This window comes from Trichoderma evansii (assembly GCF_050947405.1).
Source record: "Trichoderma evansii strain SZMC 28006 chromosome Unknown GGI43scaffold_3, whole genome shotgun sequence".
NCBI lineage: Eukaryota > Fungi > Ascomycota > Sordariomycetes > Hypocreales > Hypocreaceae > Trichoderma > Trichoderma evansii.
The window spans coordinates 1,756,007-1,780,724 of record NW_028145203.1 but is presented as its reverse complement, the minus strand read 5'-3'; the positions used below and the strand labels follow the sequence as shown (position 1 = coordinate 1,780,724).

Below are 24,718 nucleotides of genomic sequence, written 5' to 3'. Positions count from 1 at the left end.
GACAGTCGGATACATCTTTGTCGTATGTGGCACCTCCTTTGAAAGTCTGACGCTGCTGAAACCAGAAAAGGCCGCGCGCCCAGCTAGGAGATCTGCAGATCACTGTAGTAAGCCAGGCCAGCTTCGTATTTGATCTTGGGCCAACCAGGTGGCAGTATTACGTACTAAAGGATATAATATTATAGCACATTTCTGTCTTGGCAGAGTCGTTATAAATAACAATAAGCGCCGTGGGAGTAAATAGGTTATGTTGCAGGTCACTTATAAGTGATGCAATAGTTCAAATAGGTGCGTTAACACCAAAACTATATGTTGTATCATTATAGCTTCGTCTCTCTGAGCCAGCTAGGTAATAAATCATTCTATATATTATAGGTATATGAATCTAGTGGTGTATTTATATATATCTCCTTTATCTTTAATAATCTTAGGGTTACATCTATAATTTTAGCCAGTATGAACGCCCGCAGCTTTGGTTGCTACATGACATTATATCTTTATAATGCATATATGGTCTCGCAATTGAGCTGTTATTATGGCAATATGTCTCAGTATTCGAGAATGGATAAGTTAGCCGACGGTTTCTGTGGGATGTTTTCGGTGGGTTACCCCATATTCCCCATATTCTCCATACATGCTCCAACAAACTCCATGTTCACGATGCCTAAAGTGTTCTGCGGAATCGGGTTGGTCCGAGAATCTCTTTAATACCAGAAAAGCATCATCAAAATGACAGAAAGCGAACGTATACTTCATAACTTCATTTTATATACTGATTCTAAATTGTATATACACTCTCCGTATACTCGATCTCATTGTCCTAGTGTTCACAACGCCCAGAAGACACAATTCATCTTAATCTATCTCTAGCATCATAGAGTAGCCAATATAACAAATTCTCAGTTGTCACAATATACATCACATACCAAATTCCCAGCTCCCCGCATGTAGAATACTGATGCATCATCCCATTGCCCCGCCTAGAGTGCCGATATGAACTAAGCCTCGCTCTTAGGACGTGGTATGTAAATCTCAACGCTCATCAAAGCAACCGCCTACGTTCACCCGCTTCTAGAACTATGATCAATGAACCCTACCTAGGACTAACCAAGAGCTTTCACCTTGATACGGCGCCTATGGGGGCCCTAGAATCCTCTCATTCATTTAGAGAATTGCCAAACAGGAACATGGACAGTCAGGTTCAATAGATTTAAAAAAAAAAAAAAAAAAAAAAAGTCTCATCCAGCTCTCCAAAGAATCTCGGTCACAGATACTCTATAGTAGGATTCAGACAACATGTGCCAAGCCTCGTCCAATCACTTTGAGGAGCTTCACGACGGGTTTGACCTTCTCCCCGGCTAAACCGCCGAGTTTTATACTCTCATATACGAGTTAAATCCCGAAGCTCGGCTTCATCAACCCTATCAGTCGCCTTACTACCGCATCCACTCCTTCTTCCCTCCCCATCAACGAACAGTTCGCTCAGTGGTTGGACGACGTCGGACCACCTCTAACTCCTGAATCTTATTAGTTGCAAATCGTGTTGTATCATTAGTGTAATATTGATTGGCAAATATATTGCAAATTTTCGTCAGTAGTGGCATTATTAACTGTATACAGTCTCGTTTGAAATAGATCCATTAGAGAGAGGAGACGACAGCTTCCAAGAGCATCTCTAATAAAATCACTTTAAATTGGGAGGGGTCGTATGCCCGCAGCGTACTCCTGGTGATATAATTGATGAATATGTTGTAGAAAACATTATATATTTTAATTATTATTACTTTTTCCTCTTTATTATAAGAGTATTTGCGTCTCATTATCCAATTGTAACGATCCGTTATACGGTTAAGCCAAACAGGGCAAAAGATTAGGCCAATAATCACTACTGTAGCAATTATTTTAACGGAACTAGCTGCTTATAAGGGATTCTACCTGTTACGCTGAACCCAGGTCGTAACATCAACCCAATACACCTGAAACAGAAACAGAGACCATTCGCTACATATTCCAAGCCTTTAAGAAGAGGAATAAAACAACATACTTAAAGTGGTCAAATAAAGATCCGGAAAAGTACGTCCCGTCGAGCGCCCAGGCAAGGCTGGTCGCGAACCTTATTCTCCAGCTCAAAAGCCGGATGCAGCATTCGAAAATTAAGCGTCCCACCGCCGATTGCAGAACGTGGTCCACGGTCTGTCGAAAAACAAATCTCTGTAAAACAATTCGTGAAGATAATATTGGGCACATGTGTAATTTATTTTGAGATTAAAAATGTTCATCAGCCCAATACTTCCTGCACTTGCCCTTGGTGAGCAACAAAACCTCGCCAACACGACGAGACTGCTAACGCACGAAAAGAGGCTGGCCCGATCTCGTTGGAAGATATAGCTCCTACTAGGGACTCTCAGCATCTAAAGTTCCTCGAACGGGCCGACGAAATCGCCAACGGTCATCCAGCACGGGACCGCTACGCCTTCCACTATATCGATCAGCCTTACCAGACCGTCCACTATACCCCTTACCAGACCGTCCACTATTAAATCCCTTCTCAGGCCATTCACTATATCCCTTCCCAGGCCATTCACTATATCCCTTCCCAGGCCATTCACTATGTCCCTTCCCAGGCCATTCACTATATCCCTTCCCAGGCCATTCACTATATCCCTTCCCAGGCCATTCACTATATCCCTTCCCAGGCCATTCACTATATCCCTTCCCAGGCCTACCCAATTTTCGGAGATATGGCGCGACGGCACCCGCAGATCGCAGAGCGCTAGACCTCTACCAAATTGCCATCCTACGCTTCCCGCTGAAAAGGTTGAGCGTTACTGCCCAGATCCCCGTCAACAGAGGTGGCAGCTGCATGAATAAGTACGGCAAGGCCACTTATCAATACAAGCGTGCTTTCTATTGGCCAAAAACTGCCAATCAATTCACAGTGAAGAGTCCTGGACCAGCTTGGGATCTTGTTCTGGAGAGTGGTGCAGCATCTGCTAATGAGCAGGATATTACAAGAGAAGCGAGCATAGCAGGCCGCGAGGAGGCGGCACAGATACCATTTACTCAAAAGGAAAAACGGTTCGATCCTCTAGTGCTAACCGGAGAGGCGCTTGCAGCAGTATCAAGTGGCGATTTAGCTCATTTGTCAAAGCATATTCGAGAGCAGACAACCAACCTCAATGTCAAAGATAGCCGAAGCAATGCGTGGAAGTTCGACTTCCAATTGCGATGGGTATATGCGTATACCAGCGGGCTCCTGTCCTCACCCCCGTACATAATTGATAGAATAATCCCCCCAGCCCCTGAGATGCATAAGAGGGTCACGCTGCCGCACGAAACTATGCTTGCACTTGCGCTTTTCATGCAAGGGCACGACTCTGCCTACGAGCGGTATGTTGGAGCCGATGCAGGTGCGCACGTATTCCCACTGACGAAACTGGGCAACTGCGGCCTGTTCACAGTGGAAGGCGCTTCTCGCATGCTTCAAGCATCGGCGGTTGGAGAACTCGCTGCGCCAGAGAATCGCGAGGGTATCCTCTTTGGCGGTATGGAGGCAATGTATCAAGCGTTGAGTGACACTTTTAAAAAATATCGGAAAGGACGTTATGAAAGAGCTCAAGTGGAACGTACCTTCGCTATGGCCGACAGTATCTGCAAAAAGATGATTTACGGCACGTTCTATGAAGTCTACCACTATTATTCACCCAACAGTGAAGTTCTTGAGGTTAGCCTCCAGAAGGTCGGTCAGATTTTGGCGCAAACACACGCGGCGATCCTTTTATGCGCCTCAGAGATTGATGATAAAAAGAAAGAGAAAATGAAACTGTTAGCAGCGCTTCTGCATACGTCCGGGCAAGTTGCATTAGCCGTACCAACAGCAGTAGTTTCAGTTGCCACCCTGGGAGCAGCTGCACCAGTGTTAATACTAGGACAAATTGTCGCCGACCCTTTTATTGAAATGGGGGCAGAGAAATTGGCCGAAGAACTTCTCCATTACAGCAGAGATGGCTTCAAGGCGATGGCAGAGGTTCGCAGAACGAGATTTACAACAAGCCTCGAAGCCTTAAGAGAAAAGTCGCCAACCGACATGACCCAAAGACAGCGCGACAAACACATGAAACAAGTGCGCAGTGCAGTTAACAACATTCTTCAAGGGTATAGGGAGGCTTGGGATGCATTAACGCCTAAAAACCCACCAGCAAACAAAGCCGCCAGAGCGCTCCATGTGCGGTACAAATAGGGGGCTCGGGCGCCAACTCTGAAAGAAGGGGGCAACAACCGTTGCAGAATCTCTGAGATGTTGCATCTATGGCTCTCAGCACCAGTCTGAGTACACAGCACACGGCCCAAAAAAGAGAGTTCAAGTTCAGGTATACCTCCGTTTGCCTAAACTTTTGAGATCTCGTCAACAGTCTTTTCAATATATCTAAACCGTCCGGCTTCTGCTGCTCCAGCGTGATATTACTCGGCAAATCTAAAGTAAACATTTTTCAGCAGTTGCACTATCGATTAAACGCGATCTAAGTCAGGATAGGTTCATTAAACATACCTAGAAAAAGATAGCCTTCATGAAAATATACAATAGGTAATGATTATATATTCTAATAATCATCAATTGTCGCTCTCTCTTAGAAAATATGCAAGGTTATATCTCGTTGTTATGCCTGATACCCTTTAAACTCAAAAGGAGACCATCTGCTGCATAGACCACAGTGCTATAAAGATTTCAAGCTATTGAGAATATACTAGAACAAGGGGCTTTATTACTTTATTTTGGGGATACTTAATGCCATATATTATTAAATATCGCAGTCCTACCAGTCATTTTATGATAAGCATAGAAATAGAAGGCTGTAACTACGTTTTCATTTTAATCCTATAAATATAGACGCGGTATTCGGATCAATCTCAATTTAATGTGAGTGAAACATGGTAACAAACAACGGTTGTCATTCTCATAAGCGAATTATGACTGTCGTTACTCTCTTGCAAAGGAGGATAAAAAAACATGGCCAGGTGGTAGAATATGATGTAAGACGAAGGCGGCGAAGGCGAGCCGGGCTAAACACATATCTAAATATACACTATTATATCATGTACTCCCTATACATATTTGTACAGATTATAAAACAGAGTGTTATTTTCACTAAGGCATTATGAGGATGATCAACTTCTGCTATCCTTACAGAGTACACTTTATCAAAATCAGATGTGCTATCAACAGCATATTCTTTTCGTCTCTCTAAATTTAACCGAATTTGAATCAACTCCCGGATGAGTTATAGAACTGATGATTTGGTGGTAGGCTTTTTCAAAAGATGTACCAGAAATATGGACAATAATATCGCGAATAGAGGCTTAAAACTGAACGAATATATTTCACTCCATTATAACACCAGCTTTTTATCATCACTATCATCTCTCATAAGGTTTCGCAAGGTTTCAAATCAATAGCATATAATATATCATGATAACTGACTACTTAAAATAGTATCGGTGGATCACAGCTCGATATCTATTCAGATCCGGCAATACCCAGTCAAGTCTTGCATCGAATCGCAATCGCACCCTGCCGGGTAGCCATTTTGCATACCAACAAGCACTCATCGAATAACAAAGAGCGAATAAAAGCTCACGTTGTACGCACGCCGTCATGAATAGCACTCGGATTGGACAGATGTAGTATGCATGCTGATACTGACGGTGAGGATCTCTGTCTCACCTAAATCGATATCTGATAGCACCTTTGCTTTATCTGCAGGGGAGAGAGCATTATGCATGCCTAGTGCAATCCTCCAAACTCTTTTTTTTGTGAATAAAGCATTTCATCATTTACAGTGGCTTTTAAATTTCTCTCGTATTTGTAAATAAGATGCATTAGGAGCCATAACTCTGTTCCAATACACGCCTTTTCACACCATCATTCCATCTCACCGTAGCGGCCCAACATCACGCGGTAAACCCCCTGTGGCAATATCCAACATGCACAACTCAGTCTTAGCTGCATGTCCTAACTAACCCTTGCCAGTTACTACCAGCATTACTTCCCATCGCATGTACATGTACTCGGTGGATAGTTCCTCATAACGCTCTCCGCTATCATGCATCTCGTCTGCCGTTCTCCGCCCATCCATAAGCCAAGTCTCGGATGTTGGCTGCATACATGTATATATTCATGTGGCATTGAATCTCCACTTCGACTTACACCAAGCACCCATCCGCTCGGTCTGTCTGCCACTTAGAACGACGGGAACACCTGGCTATGATAAGACTCGTGGTCATATTTTACATTAGCTCTTCTCAGATCAAGACACCCACAGTGGTAACCTCCCAACAGAACTTTACCATGTTACTGCTACTTGACATATCCATTGAACCAAGTATGCGGTTTGACGTGTCTTGAAACCCACCCAAGGATATTAAAAACGGGCGCAACAGCCGCGCCGGCAGCATAATGCTACCCAACGATATCAGCTTATTTACACATATGTATCACGACATGCCTAAAAAGAGTCACAAGGTGTCCGGTGAGTCAGTCGAATCCTTTACCGCCACCAGAAAGTCAATGGTACACCATCAAGTTTCGAGCTCTTACGCCCCCCGCTCGAGAGTTCGTATGCTTTCGCTACTGCGTTACCTCTTTCATGGTTTTGGATGTGTGAGTCAAACAAATAAATAAACATGTGTATTTAGAAAGCAGAGACGCATACAGTCTCAAGGGATGATGATGCATGAAATAAAATTTCCTAGTTGTGAAGCAAATACATTCATTAATTTAATTCAATGCCTAACTTGTATGCAATAAACAATGAAGAACTCAACCAAATATGATGTCCCTTCAAAACTTATTCTTTGCAGTGAAGGCTGCGCAAATACCTTGATGCATATATACTCAGATAATTTTCTCAACTAACAATTATTGGTCTAGTGGCGCAATGGCAGCGCGTTGCTTTCCGGTGGCAAAGGTTCCAGGTTCGAGTCCTGGCTAGATCGGACTAGACTTACGTTTATTTTTTTCCCTTTTTGTTTACTCGCCTGTCCTATCACTTCTGAAATTCGCTACGTGAGATCCGATCCTGCTTGAACAATCCTTGCTAGCTTTGCTTTTCTTTCTTTTTTTGGGCTTCAGATCCCTGTGAGTCCATCGCCTTGCAATGTGACATTGCAAGGGGTTGGGTAGTTAGTATAAGCGAGATGCACACAAAGCAAAGGGAAAAAAGTTAACTTTCAAATGTTCTCGATTCAATTCGTACATACTAAGGAAACAATAGCAATAATACAGAAAGCGAATGAAGAAAAATCATGAGAAATTCTCAGACCATTCATTGTACATGCAAAGAGGTAAGAGAGTCATTACTCAAAATGAGATAATGTACTCGTTTTTTCCACACATCGATGGGCATTAAGTCATTAGTATCGCGCAATTGCAGAAAGGAAGCTTTTATAACCCAAAGACCAAAGCACGCCTGCATTGTCTTTGGGTACCACAAAGAAAAGAAAAACTTTTGGTGTGAATATGAGCCTCTAATGCTTTTGTTCCCAGAGAGATTCTCCTATAACCATGTTTAGTATCCCGACAACGACATAGCTTGTTTCCAAGACTATTTCCTGCCTACGCCGTCTACCCGATGGAGAAGCTGTCAACTTTCGTAAACGCTGGGACGAAATATCGAGTCTTCGTTGAATTGTTCAAAAATGGAGAGAAAAAAAAGAAATGAGATGCCAAAGTGAATGTGTCAAGTGTTGAGGCCAGGGGCACGTCTATGCACCGTCCTCGCTCGTATTTAGTAGCTTCGTGCGTGAATGCCAGCTTCCTATACGCATTATATCCGTAGAAAGTTCACGTCAGAAATACTTCGGTGCCTTTTATGGTTGCTTCCGCCAGCTTCGCCCGAAGCTTTACGCTTTGTCGAGGTTGACTCGCCTCGGGTCGATTCGTTGATTTGTTTCTTGTGTCGTCGAATGGGGGTCAAAGGCACAGCCGCGGTATCGAAACGGTCTGATTTAAGGCCTCGAAGAGCGGTGTAGTTATATGGACCGCTGAAAGCCAGTGAGTCCTGAGTCGCTTGGTTACTCAGGATCAGCTGTTGGTTAATCTGATTGCGGCGGAAGGCGCCAACAGTATCTGAATTGAGATGTGACAGGGCTCCCATGTCACCAGAAGCTGTGGCTGGACGCTTCGGTGATGCACCCCATTTGTCGTTGTTACCTTCATCACCAGACGATTCATCAGCAGCAGCTTCACCGAACGTGATAAAGTCGTTGATGTCAAGCTTCTCTTCGTCTTCATCTTCGCCATCTGTGCTTGGAGATGTTGAGCTATCATCACCGTTGGTTTCGGTGGGGAAGGGGAAGAATGCTTCCGCAGGTCCCATGGCTTGAGCATTGACAAAGTCTCCGAAGGTGTTGGAAGAGAACATGGCGCTGAGCATCATGTTGGCAGAGTTGCTGAGCAGCGGAGTTGTCTGTTCCTCTATCGTCCAGGGAAAGTTGAACTGCTCCGGTGACAAGTCAAGATGTCTCCGTCGATGAGGAGTAAATATCATCATCTTCCGAGTCAAGGGATTAAGGACAGCAATGGGTTTTTTATCAGATCGATCCAGCTTGAAGCGGCCTACACGAGGTTGGCCGCGTTCTGTTTTGACGGGTGAATCTGCTTCTGAATCTGAAGCTTCGTCACTCAATGCAGTAGATAGACGTCGAGCCTTCTTCCGGATGACAGGCTCAGGAATGTCTTCCTCATCAGTGGTGTCACCATCAGCTGAATCATTGGTGTTAGTAAAAGGCAGTCAAGGGCACCCATGTCCCGCTTCAAGTAGTAGGACTCACACTCGTATCCATCAAGCTCTAGGGATTCTTCAAAGGTAGGGGTAAAGGTTTCCGGTGCATTGGTAGCGTCAGGGGTCGGCACGGCAGCTACAGTTTCGTCATCCGAGAGTTGTCGGACTATTTCTTCGGCTTCTGACTCCGAGTCGTCTCCCCCTTCTTCTTCGTAGTGGCCATGGTAATCCCAAAAGGAGTTGGAACCGGATGATTCATCAGTATCATGTTCAATCTCTTTGCGGAAAGCAGGGTCGAGAGAGTTCTGGGAGACAAAGATGTCAGGGAAAAGATCGGCGTGATCGTCTTCTGTTTCAGTAGAATCTGAGTCGCTATCCGGTATATCGAAGCGAACATGTCGTTCTATAATGGGGTCTGAGACAAAAGAATTTGGGTCGTGATAGAAATCAGATGCTTGGCCGTCTTCAACGTCTGATAGAATGCCGGCCCAGCTTGCATTGTCGGCATCTTCGTCCAAGTGTTCGTCTCCATCGTCATCGTCGTCTTCTTCCTCTTCTTCATCAGCATCTTCTTCATCGGCATCTTCTTCTTCTTCATCCGAGAGCGGTCGAGGAGCTGGAGGGGTAATAGGCAAACCCTCTAAGAGTATCGTTTCCTCCTCGACCGCGATTACATCCTCCTCATCGTTGTCCTCAGAGTCGCTAATATCTTCCACAGCTGAGTAGCCTTCGTCATCGGAGAGATCAATGGAAGAAGAGGACTCCGAAAGGCGGCGACGCTTTTGGGCTTTGGCCGCAGCTGCGGGATACTTTTGACGGATGTTGCGAGACATTATGTATTTGTATTCAGATGAACTTGTGGGCCAGGAAATTTTCTCTTATACAAGGGGGCTAGCTCTAAAAGAGCTTTTTTTGCTGAAACGAGGGATAGTCGGATCAATAGATGCAGCGTAAAAGTGATCTATAGTTTTTCAATGCTTTTCGTGTAGCTTTTTGTTTTTGAGTCGTTATGTCAGAGTGTCGAATTGGATGCAATATAATTTGTTGGTCGTAGGGGGGGGTTGAAGGGGGGATCGTGAAGGCAATGGCTGTCAAAGACTTGATTTGTTGAAAACTTTTCCAGCAATTGAGACGTTGAAGGCCCTATCAAAGCGGGCAACTAGCAGAATTTGGCGGTTCAGAGACAGGTTTTCGGAGAGCATGCGTGCTCAATAGCGGGAAAACCTGTTGAAAAACTTGTCGTCGAAGATGTTGTTGATTAGACTCGTTGAACTGCTGGACTGCGAGCCGTGATGGGCACGACCCGCAGTGGGCGTTTACAGCTCAGCGACGGCCGAAGGCATTGTGGCTCGACGAAGTTTCTGACTGGGTTGACTCTGAATGTGAATTCTGGGCTATAGGGCGACTTCGTTGTCTGGCTTGAAGCTGATTGCGGAAGATGCAGCAAAAGAGAGAGGAGAGAAAAAAAAATCTTGAAGGCCCCCGCGAGAGAAATACATGTACCAGGTACCTCTTGCCAGAAGTGCATTCCCAAACTTTTTTTTTTTTAGTCTCATAGTGGGGTCTGCGATCTGATTCGCCCCTAGCCAGACTCGAGTGAGTCACTAAACTGCTTCAGGCCAGCATTGACAGCGTCCCAAGATGCGATGAAAAAAACGTCGTCACCGCTCTTTTCCGCTAGGCGATGGCGAGGCGCTAATTGGCTCTGCTGGCTCTGTTTTGCAGCAGCTGCTACAGTGCTTCGGGGCCTAAACGTGCCTGTAACTGGGCGGGGCACAGCGTCTCCGCAGCCTGGAGCGCCACTTTGAACTGCATAATGGCATCTCATAGGACGCGTGACATGCATATCGTGCAGAACAAGCTTGGGCAGCGGGCATATTATAGCAGCATTTTTAACCCCAAGTAGTCGATCACGAGACGGACTTGCAGGAGAGAAAACAGGTCAGCATAACTGCGTATATTGTTCTGCAGCACAGATTATTACATAGTGAGTGATTGCCGAGTCTTTTGCGGCGGCGCCGCCACCGAGGGGCTTTAGCTACTGACTCACGGGGCTAATAAAATTCGTTCTCGTTAGTAGAGCTAATTCGAATCCATATACCGAACTGCCTCTTGTTCAGACATTGGACAGGGAAGTTGCCTGTAAAATTATTGGGACTCTTAATAGTAAGTATATACCAGAATAGTTATACCAGAATAGTAAGTATCTGCAAAAATTTCGTCATAGATTCATATTCTCTCATTAGACACATATGTGCCACTTCTAATATCTACATATGCTTATACTATATCTGAGACGCCCTATATCTGTATCTTCTGCCTCTCAAAGGCCAATGTAAACACTCGCTATCCGCCTGTTTGTAAACAGGAAAAGAAAATAATGCCTTCCAAAACGCCTGTTTCATACATGTTGAGATTCTCTTTCAATCTTCTAAGTGGGGAAAATGATCATGAAAAGATCATGAAAAGGTTCATGATTTCTCAGCATTCTCTGGTCTCTCGGCTTTCCCAGGCCTCTCAATCTTAGCAACCTCTGTCTCGCCCTTTGCTTGCCGCAGAAACGGGATAAGCTCGGTGCCTCCGGTTCCCATCAAGCCCTCTCCTCGCTTTTTCGACGAGGAGCTGGCCAGATTTCTGCGAGTGGTTCCGGCCCAGGGCTTTTTAGAGGGAATGATGATGTATCTTGTCACGAGCTTGATGTGCATGCCCCGGAACTCGGTGAGAGCATCTACCGCGGCGGTGTAAGCCTCCCTAAGGCGGTGCTGCTCTTCCCGGACGGGTGTCTCGAGGGCCAATCCGCGGAGGCTGCCTGAACGGGCTACATGCACAAGGAACCTGCCGTGAGGACCTGGCATGTACTCTCTAACCTCATCGTGGAAGCTCTTTGTAGAGTCTGAGTGGCCATTGTGGTCAATGCCGAGGACAGCATCGTAGAACTGGATAAGCGAACTCTGTGCATTGCTTCCACCTCGGATCTTTCTCCATTCGCCCTTGCCATCTCCTTCAGAGTAAAAGACTCCGTTTGGCAGACCGGCATCCTCCATGTTCATGCTGCCGGCAAGGAAGGGCCGAATCTTGTAATAGAACTCCATGGGGTCGCAGCGCTCATACATTCTCTCCATGACAGCACCAGTGTTTTCAATGCCAACTTTCAGCTCTTCCAGGCACTTGGTGATGAGCTGGTAATCGCGGGACTTGACGGCGTCAAGAGCGCGAAGCATGGTATGGATGATGGGTGCGGCAGTAGCCTCAATGGCAACACTGACCAGCAGGAACCAAGCTTCGGATTCGGTTCCAGTAAAGGAGACCAGAGTACTGAGGTCTTCCAGCTTGGAAAAGTCGTCTCCTGAGCAGCTAAAATTCCACAGGTTGCAAGCAGCATAGGTCAAGACAGGGGGGAGTTCGAGGTGAGCGGAAACCTTGAGGAACGGAACGGCGACTGAGGCTGGGAGAATCTATAGAGAGGAGATTAATATAAGTTCCAAGTATATATCAAGACACTAAAAGATAGGGACTCATGTGCGGCAGCCATACCTCTTCGGGCTTGTCTCCTCCCCAGACATATGCATGAGTGAAAAATGCCAGGATAACATAGGCTCTCCGCCACTCAGCTTCAGACTTGAGTAAGTCTGTTGACAGGACGGGAAGATCTCTGATAGCCTCGTGGATACGGCGGGTCTCGATAAGCTCTGCTAGGTTGTGGGCAATGAGCTCCCACGCTTCGTAGTAAGGATCCGACAACATGTTGGGCGGGCTATCCTCCGGAAGGAAGGCATTTTTTGTGACGGAGAACTTGGATAGATTCCAGGGGTCGCTTTGGCCCAAAGTCTGTGAATCAAGAGCGTGGGGAGACATGATGGACACCACTGTTGGTAATATTATGTGGAAGGGATCAACAAACTGAAGTTTTTGAAATGGTAAAAGCGGATTGCTTCAGTTTGCTTCCTTGAGATGCTGGCTCTATTACTGAGATTGATGGAACACGGGGCAGCTAAGGGCCTTATATGACAGTTCTCACACGTGGGAGCGGGCAGGAACAATTATTACTAGTGGCTGGAGTGGAATGAGAAAGCTTCACGCCATATGGGTAATTCCGTAATATTGTTCGTCTTCTGTCACGGTCCATGATCTGCACCTCTAACCTAACCCATGCAAACCTGGACATAACAACAAAGACAACAGGGAGCATGGGGCAGATACGGGCGTCAGACCTCCGAGTCAAGCATCCTTCGATCCGCCATCCGTGACTAGGGAGTTTCATCCGAAGCTCCGTTGCTATTCAATAGTAAGACTAGTGCCATCGAGGAGCCTTGTTGTTGGGCCAGGAGAAGTGCGTACATAAGCCCACCGAACCTTGTACGCGAGCTTGGAGCTGGGAATCCTGGTGAGCCCCGAGGCCGGGATCCACCCCGGAAGTCGTCTACGACATCATTGCCAAATAGGGCAGCACTCAGGATGCGGCACAGCAGCACATTCGTCAGCTGTGATTGCGGTGATGCATGCGATGCGGCAGACGGATCGCGGAACTTCGGATCGCGGAACTTCGGATGATCCATGCCGGAATGGGCGGCTGCGGCTGCGGCTACAATAGGCCCAACCAGATCCGCTGTATGTCTATCTACGGCTTGTTTTGTGCCTAATGGAGCGTCTTTTTTTCCCTACAGGCGGCACGGACTTGAGACATGGCGCGGAATAACAATTCTGGCTCTTGGAAGGGGCGCCGGGCCGTGGAAACATAAAGTGATTACCAAAGCCACTAAAAAGCAACAATGTCTGTTCTCACTAGACTTCAGCCCCCAAAGCAGCTTCTCAAACCAACGAGGGCGTTCAATAGAGCTTTTGCATTCAGCCCCAGAGCCAGAGCCAGAGACTTGACTTTTCTGGGCAACGCCAGCAACAACAATAGCAGGGCCAACACCACCAACAATATGGACTTGTCAGCCTTTGTCGAGCGCCTTCGCAGCGGCGCCCCGCCCAAGTTCCCGGCGGATGCGGACTCTCTGCAGTTTGCGCAGAAGCTAGACTCTCAGGATTCGCTGCGACACCTGCGAGACGAGTTCATTTTACCCACCAGGGGCTCATTGAAAAAGAAAGCGTTGGATGGTACCATTCCCGGTATGTCCAATCAAACGCCGTTGCGGCACCTTTATCAATGGATCATCCTTTCTTTTTTTTTCCAATTGTATGATAAGCCATTGAGATGCTAATTGGATACTATAGGTGAGCTGAGTAACGGCACTAACGGTGTCAATGGGACATCATCAGAGGCCGAGCAGGGCATCTACTTTGTTGGAAATTCTCTGGGCGCCCAACCAAAGGCTGTCCGAGAGCATGTCCTTGCCCAGCTGGAAACGTGGGCGTCAGTCGGCGTCAATGGCCATTTCCTGGATATGGGCAACTCGCCCCTGGTGCAATGGCAAGACATGGCCGAAGATTGCGCCAAAAAGTCTACCGATCTCGTTGGTGCATCTCCAGATGAGATTGTCTACATGAGCACCTTGACTATCAATGTGCATGTGATGATGGCCAGTTTCTACAAGCCAGATGCAAAGAGGCACAAGGTCATTCTGGAGTGGAAGCCCTTCCCCAGCGACCACTATGCCATTGAGAGCCAGATTGTCTGGCACGGCCATGACCCGGCCAAGAGCATGGTCAAGATTGAGCCGGACAACGATTTTATCATCTCCACAGAGAAGGTGCTGGCCACCATTGATGAGCATGCAGACTCCACCGCCCTGATCCTGCTCCCTGGTATCCAGTACTACTCGGGCCAGCTCTTTGACATTCCCCGGATCACAGCCTACGCAAAAGAGCGGGGGATCGTCGTCGGCTGGGATCTCGCCCATGCAGCCGGTAATGTGGAACTGAAGCTTCACGACTGGGACGTCGACTTTGCTTGCTGGTGCACATACAAGTATATCAATGCGGGTCCGGGAGCTACCGCGGGTGCGTTCGTGCACGAGAAGTACGGCAAGGTCGACTTCACCAGCTTTCCCGAGAACCCAACTTACCGGCCACGCCTGGCAGGTTGGTACGGTGGTGACAAGCGTGTCCGCTTCAACATGGCCAATACCTTTGTCCCTACAGCGGGCGCAGCCGGATACCAGGTGTCGAACCCCTCGGCCCTGGATTTGGCCAGCGTGACAGCGGCTCTCTCCGTCTTCAACAAGACGAGCATGCACGATCTGCGGTCCAAGGCCCTCGTGCTGACAGCCTATGCCGAGCACCTGTTGGACAAGATCAACGCAGAATCCAACGCCGCCCAGCCCTATTTCAGGATCATTACTCCTCGAGACCCTGCCCAGCGTGGCACGCAGCTAAGCGTGTTGCTGCGAGAGGGTCTCTTGGACAGTATCGCTCAGGCACTGGAGGCAAACGGAGTCATGTGCGACAAGCGGAAGCCAGACGTGCTGCGCGTGGCACCAGTGCCGCTATACAGCCGATTTGAGGACGTATGGAAGTTTATGCAGATCTTGCGAGGCGCTTTGGGTCTTTGAGGGAATTTTTTTCATGAGCACGGAGTTTGTTTTACTGTTTCTCGGAGGGAAGAGAGGTTATGACTAGAATAATCATGAAAATGGTTGACAGCTTTTTGATGCAGCCATATGGATGACATGAAATGAAAGGACGATGCTAATGCGGTCACGATGGCATAAGTAGACAGACATGTTAACAAATTTGAAGCATTACATATGATACTGTTCTATAACTATGTATGACGCTGAGCAAATATACTAAAACTTTTATGCAAACTGAACCTATCAAACACCTCCTTGTTTAAGTGGAAGGATGGTCGGTGCTTCTCAAAACATCCTGCCACTCCTCGAGAATCTTGTTGGTGCTCTCAAACTTGCCCCGAATGGCATTCTCCGCATCACTCCCCAACACAACTCTCACAGGAAACTCTCGCCCACTCGCAACCCCAGTGCCCGACAGCATATCCACAACGACCTCTGCTCCCTTCTTCACATCACCAAGCTGGTTTCCATCCGTCGCCTTGAGAGCCCTCCTCGTCTTTCCCGAAGGCGTGTTCTCATCATCATACGCATCAATGCGAACCTTGGACGAGACCAGCGCTCCGGGATTCAGAAACCCAGTGCGGAAGTAGCCCGGCTCAATGACAGTCGCCTTGATCTTGAATGGTTCCAACTCAGGGGCCAGAGACTCGGCCAGCGCAGAGCACGCCCACTTGGTCATGGCATAGACTCCGCCGCCAGCAAGGCCTTTCCAGCTACCCAAGCTGCCAAACGTCGCCACCACGCCGCGAACGCCATTATCAGCCAGAGGTTGCGCGCGCATATGCGGCAAGAACGCACGAATCGTGTTCATCGCGCCAAAGACATTGGTGTTGAAGCTAGCATAGACTTCCTCGGGGGTGGCCTCCTCAATAGCAGCGTCGAGTATGAAGCCTGCAGCGTTGATGAGATAGTCCACACGGCCGTGCTTTGCAAAGACATCCTTGGCAACACCTTCGATAGTAGAGAGGGGAGATGTGACGTCGAAGGCGAGCGTGTGAGCGCCTGCGGCAGCGAGGTCCTGGATGCGGGATGTGCTGCGGGCTGTGGCGATGACAGTGTGACCGCGGCGAAGGGCTGAGAGGGCAATGGCTTGGCCGAAGCCTGAAGAAGCGGCGGTGATGAACCAGACAGGAGTGACCGCCATTATAGTTTGAGTTAAGGTTAATTGTTTAGAGTAGCTTAATTGATGCTTATTATAAGTTGCGTATCCAGCAACTGAGTATGAGTTATATAAATGGGTACAAGATATAAGTTGTAAAGACTTGTAAGGACTTGTAAGACAATTGAATTGTTAGACTGGCTGTTATTGAGGTATTAAGGTATTGAAGTATGGATGCTGGATTGAGAATGAATTCAAACCGATGGGTTGAGAGCCATCCCCATCCCTTTATATACATGTATCCTTCACAAAAGAAGCATCACAAGACACACACACACAACCCGGGCTTTACAAACGAACCAATCTTCAGCTCAGCCACGGCTGAAACTCCTCAAAGAGCGATTTCTTCTAGCTCCTTCTCTGCGTTGTCCGAAGCCATCAAATAGAGCGCGACGGCTGCGTTCAGCTCCCAGGCCCTAACGCCATTGAGGTTTTTCGGCGTTTAGCCTCCCTCCCCACCAAACTCTTCGGCTGGCGCTGCCGAAGCTATTTCTGGGGCCGACGGTGCTAGCAGAAAAGGAACACCACCCCACTCTTTTTCTTTTGGTTATGTCCGTGTCCTGGATATTAAGAGCTTGGTTATCACCGCAGCCAAGCATTTCGATCACGCATCATATAAATAATCATAATTAATTTGTCTTGTACAGTAGAAGGTGAATTGGGTGTCACCGGAATTATAGATTATCTCTTTTAAGCGGGCTCCATTTCTTGACACTCGTGGCTGCGCATCCTTGTCTGGTTGTGCCCCGAGCTATGGCTCGGTCGTATGTATGTACTTCGTTTATCGCTCTGAGCAGGCAGCAAACTGCAGTCTGCATCCTGCAGCAGCTATTTTTTCAATCGGGCGACCGCATTTAAACTTACAGGCAATGTTCTATTGTTGATAACCTTGAAGCAAATCCCGCAAGTAGTGACATGAGCTCTGTATTGAGCTTCCTTCCAATTTGCTTCCTAAACTAAGTAGATCACCCAACTGGTTGACCAGGAAAGATAGGTTGAATAACATGGAGAATCCTCACAAAGTATATGAACCTTTGACCATCTAGTAGTTTAAAAATCTCACGCGTCTTACAGCTAGCAGTTGATATACCAGCCTCTTAGGGGCGATCAAATAAGACTCTTAACTTTAGCTTCAGGGCTACCAAACGCCGGGATCCAATGCTTCTTCGAGGTTGTTTATCTGGATCACATCGGAAATTATGACGGATTGTCTTACACTTGGAGACTTGAAATCAGTAACATAGATATCAGTCTCAACAATGGCTCCATGCCAGTAACAAGAAATCTAAATGAAGCACTCAAAGCATTGCGACTCACAACTCATCCGCGCAAGATTTGGAAGTTTTTTGGGGGTTCTGATTTGGAGCCGCTCTATATTTGCAAAGAAAGAAGATTTGTAGGAGAGCCATATATACATGGACTCTTGGATGGGGAAAGATTTGATGAGAGCCATCTTGAAGAGATTTCTTTGTCCTAGTTCCTAAGTATGAGGCGTCATTATGTTGGCAGGGAGATATCAGCCAAAGCTAGGGATGCGGCGGAGTAGGATCAGTATTCTAGGTGAAGGATGCCATGACGGAATGGGGATTGGTACGATGTTAGTGTCGAAATTAGCGGACAGGTTATGCTCACAAATATCTTTTTAGAGCCAAGGTGACAAACGAGCTATAGTATGCTCACATTATGGAGCCCGCTTAAAAGAGTTATCTATATATTAATTGGTGACACTCAATTCGCCTTCTACTGTATCGCCCTCTTTTTTTGTTCCATGATTCTTTGGTAGTCATTTGGCGTTTAGTAAACAGCACGACTATACGTCTTTGCTTAAGTAGTCCATGCTGCCCAACTCATCCAGCACTTTAAAGCCTCACTGCTGTTTGCTTTTGCTTCTCAGTGCCAGGCAGTCCTCTTCATCGCTGCCAACATGCAAGCATCTCCCATCAAATGCACTGAGTATTCGCTACATCAACGGAAACTCTCCAACATATTCCTGTCATCGGCAAAAAGAATTAAAAAGCCGATGTGAGGAAGGGAAGTTGTTTTGACCTTGATATGCGCATCACTCATACGTATCTGCAAATTGCCCATTACTATGTGGTAATAGTTGTAAGAGCGGCAGAAAGATGAGCCATTCCCCCCAACATATGCCGACAAAAGCTGCGTAGGAAAAAAATCCGCTGGCGGTTTTGGAGATGGAGGGGTAATGCTATTTCAAGTAGAACCACTTACACGGCGGGACGGGTCTCCGCAATCGGGCGCCAAATGGTTTTCAATCCTTAAGCCGAAGAGAAGCATCACTTGGATGGGATAGCTTCTGGATGGATTGAATATAGTCGGTTCCTTCGCTCGTCAAGGTGATTCTCCAACCGTAGAAGAAATAGCAAAGCGGAAATCAACAGTGGTAACACCAAACCATAGCATCACATCGTCATCACCACCACCATGGCAGCTTCAATTCCCTGCCCTCCTCGCGGCATCTACGTCCCCGCCGTCGCCTTCTTCAACCCCGACGAGACAATCGATTTTGATGCGATTCGCGCGCATCTCACACGCCTGGCCAAAGGCGGCGTCGATGGCCTCGTCATCCAGGGCTCCAACGGAGAGGCCATGCACATGCTGCACGAAGAGCGTCAGCAGGTTCTCCGACTAGCCAGAGAAGTCCTCAACGAGCACGGCAAGCCAGGTGCCGTCATTGTTGCAGGCTGCGGTGTCCAGAGCACTAGAGAGACAATCCAGCTATGTAAAGAGTCCAAGGAGGCGGGCGCAGACTATGCGCTGGTGCTGTCACCAAGCTATTGGGGTAAGAAGGCGTCTATCTTGAAAGTGTCGATACATGCTAACATCCATACCAAGTCGGCGCAATGCAAAAGCCCGTCATCTTCAACTTCTTCAACGACGTCGCCACCGCCTCGCCCATTCCCATCCTGCTCTACAACTTCCCCGCCGTCACGGGCGGCATCGACCTCGACTCCGACATGATCATCAACCTCGCCGTCGCCAACCCCAACATCGTCGGCTGCAAGCTCACCTGCGGCAACATGGGCAAGCTGCAGCGCATCGCCCACGACCCGCGCATCGGCCGCCCCTTTGCGGCTTTCGCTGGCAAGACTGACTTTTTCCTGCACGGCCTGGTGGGAGGCTCTCACGGCGTCATTGCCGCCACGGCGAACCTGCTGCCCAAGACTCACAACCACATGCTGAGGCTATACGATGAGGGCAAGCTCAAGGAGGCACAGGAGTTGCAGACGCGGTTCAGCAGGGCTGATTGGGCGCTGGTGCAGCTAGGCATCGCGGGCATCAAGGCGGCGCTGCAGAAGTACTATGGCTATGGTGGTGGAAGAAGTAGGAGGCCATTGGGCAGCACGGTGGATGCGGCGAAGCTGGATGGCGAGGTGCACACTGCGGTGGGAGGCTTGATAGAGCTTGAGAATTCATTGTAATGGGGGATAGAAGAAACATGAAATCTGGTGATGGTTCAAAGTGTCTTGTACTAGACTTGGATATAAGAGAGCTAGACGTGGACATATATATATTGAAGAAATTACACAAGCTATAAAACAGCAACCAATTATACCTTATGCATCCCCTTGTTATCTCGTGTAAAACAAACTAACCAACTAACTAACCATTCTTTGTTTTATATCTTGTGAGGCTCAAGCCTATATCCATCTATCCACATGATCATTTCCCCAATTAGTAGACTGACTACCGTATCTTGCAACAACAAAATACCCGTCGCATATATAAACAACCAACAATAAATCCTAGCGCGCAGCCACCAAAAGCCACCACGCTCCACCAGCTGTCTTTCTCCTCAGCCACCATCACTGCTAATTCACCAACTACCGTCAACTAACCCCTCCAAAATCTCTCTGTCGTCTACTGTCTTCTCCAATCCTCTGATGCCCTCCGGCTCGTCGGGTTAAAGGCTGCCTACAGCTCTCCCGGCAGCATGACTCTTGGGCCTCGATCCCCCACTTCTTTCTTGTCCACTACGGCACTTTTAAGCCCAGAGACGTCACTCCCCCACTCGGAGCTTTCAGGGGGCGATTCATTGTGGCTTCAGTCTGTAGCATGGCGGGGTAGTAAATAAATAAAAAGGGGAGCTTCCATGAGCTGAGCTCGGGGTAGCAACGCTCGAGATGCTTTTTGTATTTCATATAGAATAAATCTCTTTTTTTTTTCCCTTGTGACTATTACTTTTTAGCTATCAATTTGTTCTTGTTGCCAAGTTACTAAACAAACAAGCAACACAAATCCAATTCAACCTTCCTCCCATTCTCTCTCTCTCACCCTCTCACCGATATCCATCTTCACCACCGCCGCCATGTCCACCCCCGAAGAGCGCCTCGTCCTCCCCATCATCGACTCCCACATCCACATCTACCCCGAATCCGAAGTCCCCAACCTCGCCTGGTGCACCCCCGAACACCCTCTCTCCGGCCAATTCTCCCTCGAGCAGTACAAGCACGCCACCCGCACCGCCCCGTCCCTGCTGGGTTTCATCTTCGTCGAGACAGACCGCAAAAACGACATTGAAGCTATCACCTCTGGGGATGCAGAGGCCGGTTGGGATGGTCCCCTCAAAGAGGTCCGCTGGCTGAAGCGCGTCGCTCTCGGCACTCCCCTCGATGGCGAGGGTCACACTCCCGAAGACAAGTCCTTATGTCTGGCCGTTGTGCCTTGGGCGCCTGTGATTTGCGGAGCAGAAATCCTAGAGCGCTACATTGCGAGAGTCCAGGAAGAGGCTGGCGAGGCTTGGCCCAAGATCAAGGGGTTTAGATACCTCCTGCAGGACAAGCCGCACGGCACGATGCTGGAGGACAAGTTCATCGAGGGATTGAAGTACTTGGGAAAGCGAGGCTTCGTGTTCGAAGTAGCCATTGACCAGCACCGCCGAGGCAGAAAGCAACTGGAAGAGACGGTGGAGATGATTGGACGAGCTCACGAAGGCGTTCCCGATGAGGAGAAAGTAACTTTCATCATCAGTAAGTCTCCCTCCCTTGTGCTATATATCACACATCACCACTTACATATAACTAACACCACCCCCAACAGACCACCTCTGCAAACCCGACCTCACCGTCTACAACGTCTCCTCCGACCCCTCCTTCACCGCCTGGCGCACCGCCATCTTCTCCCTCGGCAAATGCTCCCGCACATACATGAAGCTCTCCGGCGGCTTCGCAGAAATGACACCCGCCCTGCGCGACCAAGACCCCTCCCACATCTTCCAGTCCACGCTCTCCTGGCTGGGCGTCGTGCTCGCCACCTTTGGGCCCAGCCGCATCATGTTCGCCAGCGACTGGCCCGTGTGCACCGTAGGCTTCAACAAGGATGAAACGGACGAGCTGAACGAGCCCTGGCCCAAGTGGAGGGAGGTTGTTGAGAAGATGTGCTACATGGGGTCGCTGAGCGATGAGGAGCGGGCCATGATTTTTGGGGGCACGGCGAAGGAGGCGTATAAGCTGTGAAGCGAGAAGTGAAGTGAAATAGAATGAGAATTTTCTTTTTTTCTTTTTTTTAATGAGGTATATGAATGAACCTCTTTATCTAGTAATAAATAAATAAAATAATAGCATGTATATTAAAAAAAAAAAAAAAAATTCTTCAACTTCAAGCGAGCGTCAATCATACCGTCACATCTTAAATCAAGCGCAAACGGAAAAACGCAAAAATGAATAATAATATAAAATTTCTTCGTCAACATAAATCATCATCATCCAAATGTAATACTAACAAAGGGACTTTACCCTTACAAAGGGTAACAATAGAAGAAACGAAAGAAGATCAAAGAAGGAGCTTAGAAAAAGACACTCCTCACTTTGCCAAACAACAACAGGATATCATCTCATCAAATAAAAGAATAAACTCCTCATGAAGCGAGCAGCAACTATTTCCCTTCTCTCGTTCTTCTTTAAATACGAAAAGAAAAGAAAAGAAGAGAAAAGAAAAGAGATCGCGCACGTTCTCATACAAAAGACAAGTCATTCCTAGACCTCCCGACCGTTTCCTTCCCAGACCAAACCCAAAAAGCGAGAGTAGTTAAGAAAGTGGCAAATTCTAAAACAAAAAGAAGGGGAAAAAAGAAAAAAAAACTTCAGCTAGAAACTTTTCATTTTCTTTCCCCTTCATCGCTATGCTTGTCTTGTAAGGGTAAAATACAGGGAAGCATTACTGCCCCCTGTAACCCATCTTCTCAATATTGGTCAAGATGCCACTGCTCCTCGCGCCATTTGGTCTAGGCAGGCCTCCCACGCTACCCTTTCCCCGCTCGTGAGGCTGTCGAAGCATCGTTCCCGGGGCCCGGAGTCCGGAGAGGCGATTCGCGGGGTTGGCTTTTGGCTTGGACGACACCGAGTCTGCCCGTCCAATGGTTGGCTGGCGCATCTGCGGCGGTGGCGATCGTATCTCTCGGGGTGGCGGTGATCGGATCTCTCGTGGAGGCGGCGACCGCATCTCTCGTTGGGGTGCAGGCTGCGGCGGAGAGGGTTGACGCGGCGGTGCTGGTGTCGGCGCCGGCTGGGCGGCCTGCATGGCCATCAGCTCCTCCGCCAGCTGCACCAGCTCTCCCTTCTCGAGCCTCTCCTGCTGCAGGTTGATGCGCAGCTCCTCGTTGTCCGATCGCATCGTCGAGACGATAGCCTCCAGTCGCTGAACGTCCGCCTCAATCTCCCTCATGGTCGCGTGGTCTCGTATGGATTGTTGCTTCAACTCCTCCATCTCAACAGCGTCAAACTTGGTCAAGGTAACATCTCCTCCGCCAGACTGGAGCTTTTCATTCTCTTCGGTTAGCCCTTGGATCTTGCCCTCCAGCTCTCGCACTTTCTTCTCCCATCGGTTTTCGTACGACTTCTTCAGCGCAGCAACCTTGGTTTCGTGTTTGCTCTTGTATAGAGCGTGAAGCTCTCGTGCCACCCGCTCTACGGCCATCTCCACCTCACGGGTGTTGATGGAAGGCTTTTCGGGCGATGCATTCTTCTCCATCTCTCTACCAGCACGCATGCCCGCCAGTTTGCTCTCGGCCTCCTGATGCATCATCTCCGTCATCTCTCTTCTCTTCTCGCTTTCGTCCAGCTGCTGCTCCAGCTCATCCTTCTCCTTCTGGGTCTCAACAATCTCCTCTCTCACAATTCGCAGCACGTTCTCCATCTCTTCCTTCAGGGAACGCTCCTCGCGCATTTTCTCCATCGTTTCACCAACCCTCTTCTCAGCATCCACGACGGCAGTCTTGAGGGAGTGCACCTCGGCCTCTTTGCCACTCAGCGAGGCCTTGAGCGAGGATATTTCAGATAAAAAGTTAGACTTGAGAGATTCCAGCTCTCGAGCTGTGATGGAAGGCACATTTCTAGGCGTGTCAAGGTCAATAAGACTTGAGAGCTGGCGGCTGGGTGTCGCCGTCGAGGGCAGGTTAGGTGTAGTGCGCGAAGGTGACAAGATATCACGTCTGGAGGAAATCGAAGACCTGTGCGAGCGGCTTGGACGCTCATTAACATTGTCATCGTCCATCGCGTGGGCGCCTCTCTTTCCCGTTGGCGTCCGGCCAAGCTTTGCGAGCATCGCCGCCGTGTTAGGCACCGCCGAGAAGCTGCTGAAGTCCATAAAATCCTCATGGCCGGCGGTATCGTCGCCGCGAGGGTGCGTCTCGACGTCCTCCATGCCAATGGTAGAGTCCCCCGCCTGGCTGTGGTTCTCCTCGTCTTCCTCCTGGATGCCTCTGCGCCGTCGGTCGTCAAACATGGAAACAGGCCTCTTCAGACCGTCGCTGTCTGAAACCACCTCGTCGATGCTGGGAGACTGCTCGTTTGCTACTCGCGATATCGGGTTGACGCCGATGTTGATCTTAACAGGAAACCGGCGATCGGGCGACACTTTGCGAGGGCTGCGCACACCTCCACTTGCCTTGAGCAGCGCACCGTCCAATGAGCTTCGCTGGCTCTCCACAATCCTGAGCGGCGACAGCTCTGTGCCTGACATAATACGGCTGTGGCGGGATTTGACTGGAGAAACGCTTTCCTGGCTAGATCGTGCATCATCGTTTCTTACCCGCGACTCGGGCCTGCTGCTGCTGGACGTCTCCGTCTTGGGGGTGCTGGTCATCCCATCGTAGGCGTCTTCATATTTCTCGCTTCCAGAGGTGGATGAGGTCGAATTCAGCATTGCATCGGAGGCCGACGATAGCGGCGACGACATGGTATGAGACGTAAAAAATTCTGCTTATTTTTCTCTTCCCTCTTTTTCGTCGCTGATGTTTCTCCTTT

General features: G+C 48.5%; 9 protein-coding genes and 1 non-coding gene across 10 annotated transcripts; 6 read left to right on the top strand and 4 right to left on the bottom strand.

The window, feature by feature from the left end:
- The first annotated feature begins 2,573 nt into the window (after positions 1-2,573).
- Positions 2,574-4,559, top strand: GGI43DRAFT_396675 (uncharacterized protein). Its single transcript, XM_083205001.1, has one exon. The coding sequence runs from the start codon at positions 2,864-2,866 to the stop codon at positions 4,238-4,240; it is 1,377 nt and encodes a 458-aa protein (XP_083064288.1). The 5' UTR covers positions 2,574-2,863; the 3' UTR covers positions 4,241-4,559.
- Positions 4,560-6,921: 2,362 nt separating this feature from the next.
- Positions 6,922-6,993, top strand: GGI43DRAFT_t53. The gene has a single exon. It is a non-coding gene; the product is annotated as a tRNA-Arg (tRNA).
- Positions 6,994-7,696: 703 nt separating this feature from the next.
- GGI43DRAFT_253191 (uncharacterized protein) lies at positions 7,697-9,825 on the bottom strand. The gene is made up of 2 exons (XM_083200855.1): positions 8,830-9,825; positions 7,697-8,761 (listed from the first exon to the last, which is right to left on the bottom strand). Exons 1-2 carry the CDS (start codon positions 9,611-9,613, stop codon positions 7,824-7,826), a joined length of 1,722 nt encoding a protein of 573 aa, XP_083064287.1. The 5' UTR covers positions 9,614-9,825; the 3' UTR covers positions 7,697-7,823.
- Positions 9,826-10,911: 1,086 nt separating this feature from the next.
- GGI43DRAFT_253172 (indoleamine 2,3-dioxygenase) lies at positions 10,912-12,831 on the bottom strand. The gene is made up of 2 exons (XM_083200854.1): positions 12,315-12,831; positions 10,912-12,235 (listed from the first exon to the last, which is right to left on the bottom strand). Exons 1-2 carry the CDS (start codon positions 12,633-12,635, stop codon positions 11,252-11,254), a joined length of 1,305 nt encoding a protein of 434 aa, XP_083064286.1. The 5' UTR covers positions 12,636-12,831; the 3' UTR covers positions 10,912-11,251.
- Positions 12,832-13,708: 877 nt separating this feature from the next.
- GGI43DRAFT_420885 (kynureninase) lies at positions 13,709-15,277 on the top strand (the record flags this gene model as incomplete). Its single annotated transcript, XM_083207871.1, has 2 exons — positions 13,709-13,895; positions 14,001-15,277. The coding sequence occupies 2 exons, from the start codon at positions 13,709-13,711 to the stop codon at positions 15,275-15,277; spliced, it is 1,464 nt and encodes a 487-aa protein (XP_083064285.1).
- Positions 15,278-15,417: 140 nt separating this feature from the next.
- On the bottom strand, positions 15,418-16,535 carry GGI43DRAFT_252970 (uncharacterized protein). Its single transcript, XM_083200850.1, has one exon. It carries the CDS (start codon positions 16,440-16,442, stop codon positions 15,558-15,560), a length of 885 nt encoding a protein of 294 aa, XP_083064284.1. The 5' UTR covers positions 16,443-16,535; the 3' UTR covers positions 15,418-15,557.
- Positions 16,536-17,259: 724 nt separating this feature from the next.
- On the top strand, positions 17,260-18,113 carry GGI43DRAFT_253141 (uncharacterized protein). The gene is made up of 2 exons (XM_083200853.1): positions 17,260-17,479; positions 17,539-18,113. Exons 1-2 carry the CDS (start codon positions 17,462-17,464, stop codon positions 17,932-17,934), a joined length of 414 nt encoding a protein of 137 aa, XP_083064283.1. The 5' UTR covers positions 17,260-17,461; the 3' UTR covers positions 17,935-18,113.
- Positions 18,114-18,899: 786 nt separating this feature from the next.
- Positions 18,900-19,897, top strand: GGI43DRAFT_380630 (dihydrodipicolinate synthase family protein; the record flags this gene model as incomplete). Its single annotated transcript, XM_083203010.1, has 2 exons — positions 18,900-19,257; positions 19,311-19,897. The coding sequence occupies 2 exons, from the start codon at positions 18,900-18,902 to the stop codon at positions 19,895-19,897; spliced, it is 945 nt and encodes a 314-aa protein (XP_083064282.1).
- Positions 19,898-20,784: 887 nt separating this feature from the next.
- On the top strand, positions 20,785-21,931 carry GGI43DRAFT_380629 (amidohydrolase family protein; the record flags this gene model as incomplete). Its single annotated transcript, XM_083203009.1, has 2 exons — positions 20,785-21,445; positions 21,516-21,931. The coding sequence occupies 2 exons, from the start codon at positions 20,785-20,787 to the stop codon at positions 21,929-21,931; spliced, it is 1,077 nt and encodes a 358-aa protein (XP_083064281.1).
- Positions 21,932-22,631: 700 nt separating this feature from the next.
- Positions 22,632-24,617, bottom strand: GGI43DRAFT_420883 (uncharacterized protein; the record flags this gene model as incomplete). Its single annotated transcript, XM_083207870.1, has 1 exon — positions 22,632-24,617. The coding sequence occupies one exon, from the start codon at positions 24,615-24,617 to the stop codon at positions 22,632-22,634; it is 1,986 nt and encodes a 661-aa protein (XP_083064280.1).
- Between the last annotated feature and the right edge of the window lie 101 nt (positions 24,618-24,718).

Coding starts and splice junctions, on each gene's coding strand:
- GGI43DRAFT_253191 (XM_083200855.1), bottom strand. CDS start 9,613: ATGTCTCGCAACATCCGTCAAAAGTATCCCGCAGCTGCGGCCAAAGCC. Junction 8,762..8,829: donor AGAGCTTGATGGATACGAGT/GTGAGTCCTACT, acceptor CCAATGATTCAG/CTGATGGTGACACCACTGAT.
- GGI43DRAFT_252970 (XM_083200850.1), bottom strand. CDS start 16,442: ATGGCGGTCACTCCTGTCTGGTTCATCACCGCCGCTTCTTCAGGCTTC.
- GGI43DRAFT_253172 (XM_083200854.1), bottom strand. CDS start 12,635: ATGTCTCCCCACGCTCTTGATTCACAGACTTTGGGCCAAAGCGACCCC. Junction 12,236..12,314: donor GAGGAGACAAGCCCGAAGAG/GTATGGCTGCCG, acceptor TCCTCTCTATAG/ATTCTCCCAGCCTCAGTCGC.
- GGI43DRAFT_396675 (XM_083205001.1), top strand. CDS start 2,864: ATGAATAAGTACGGCAAGGCCACTTATCAATACAAGCGTGCTTTCTAT.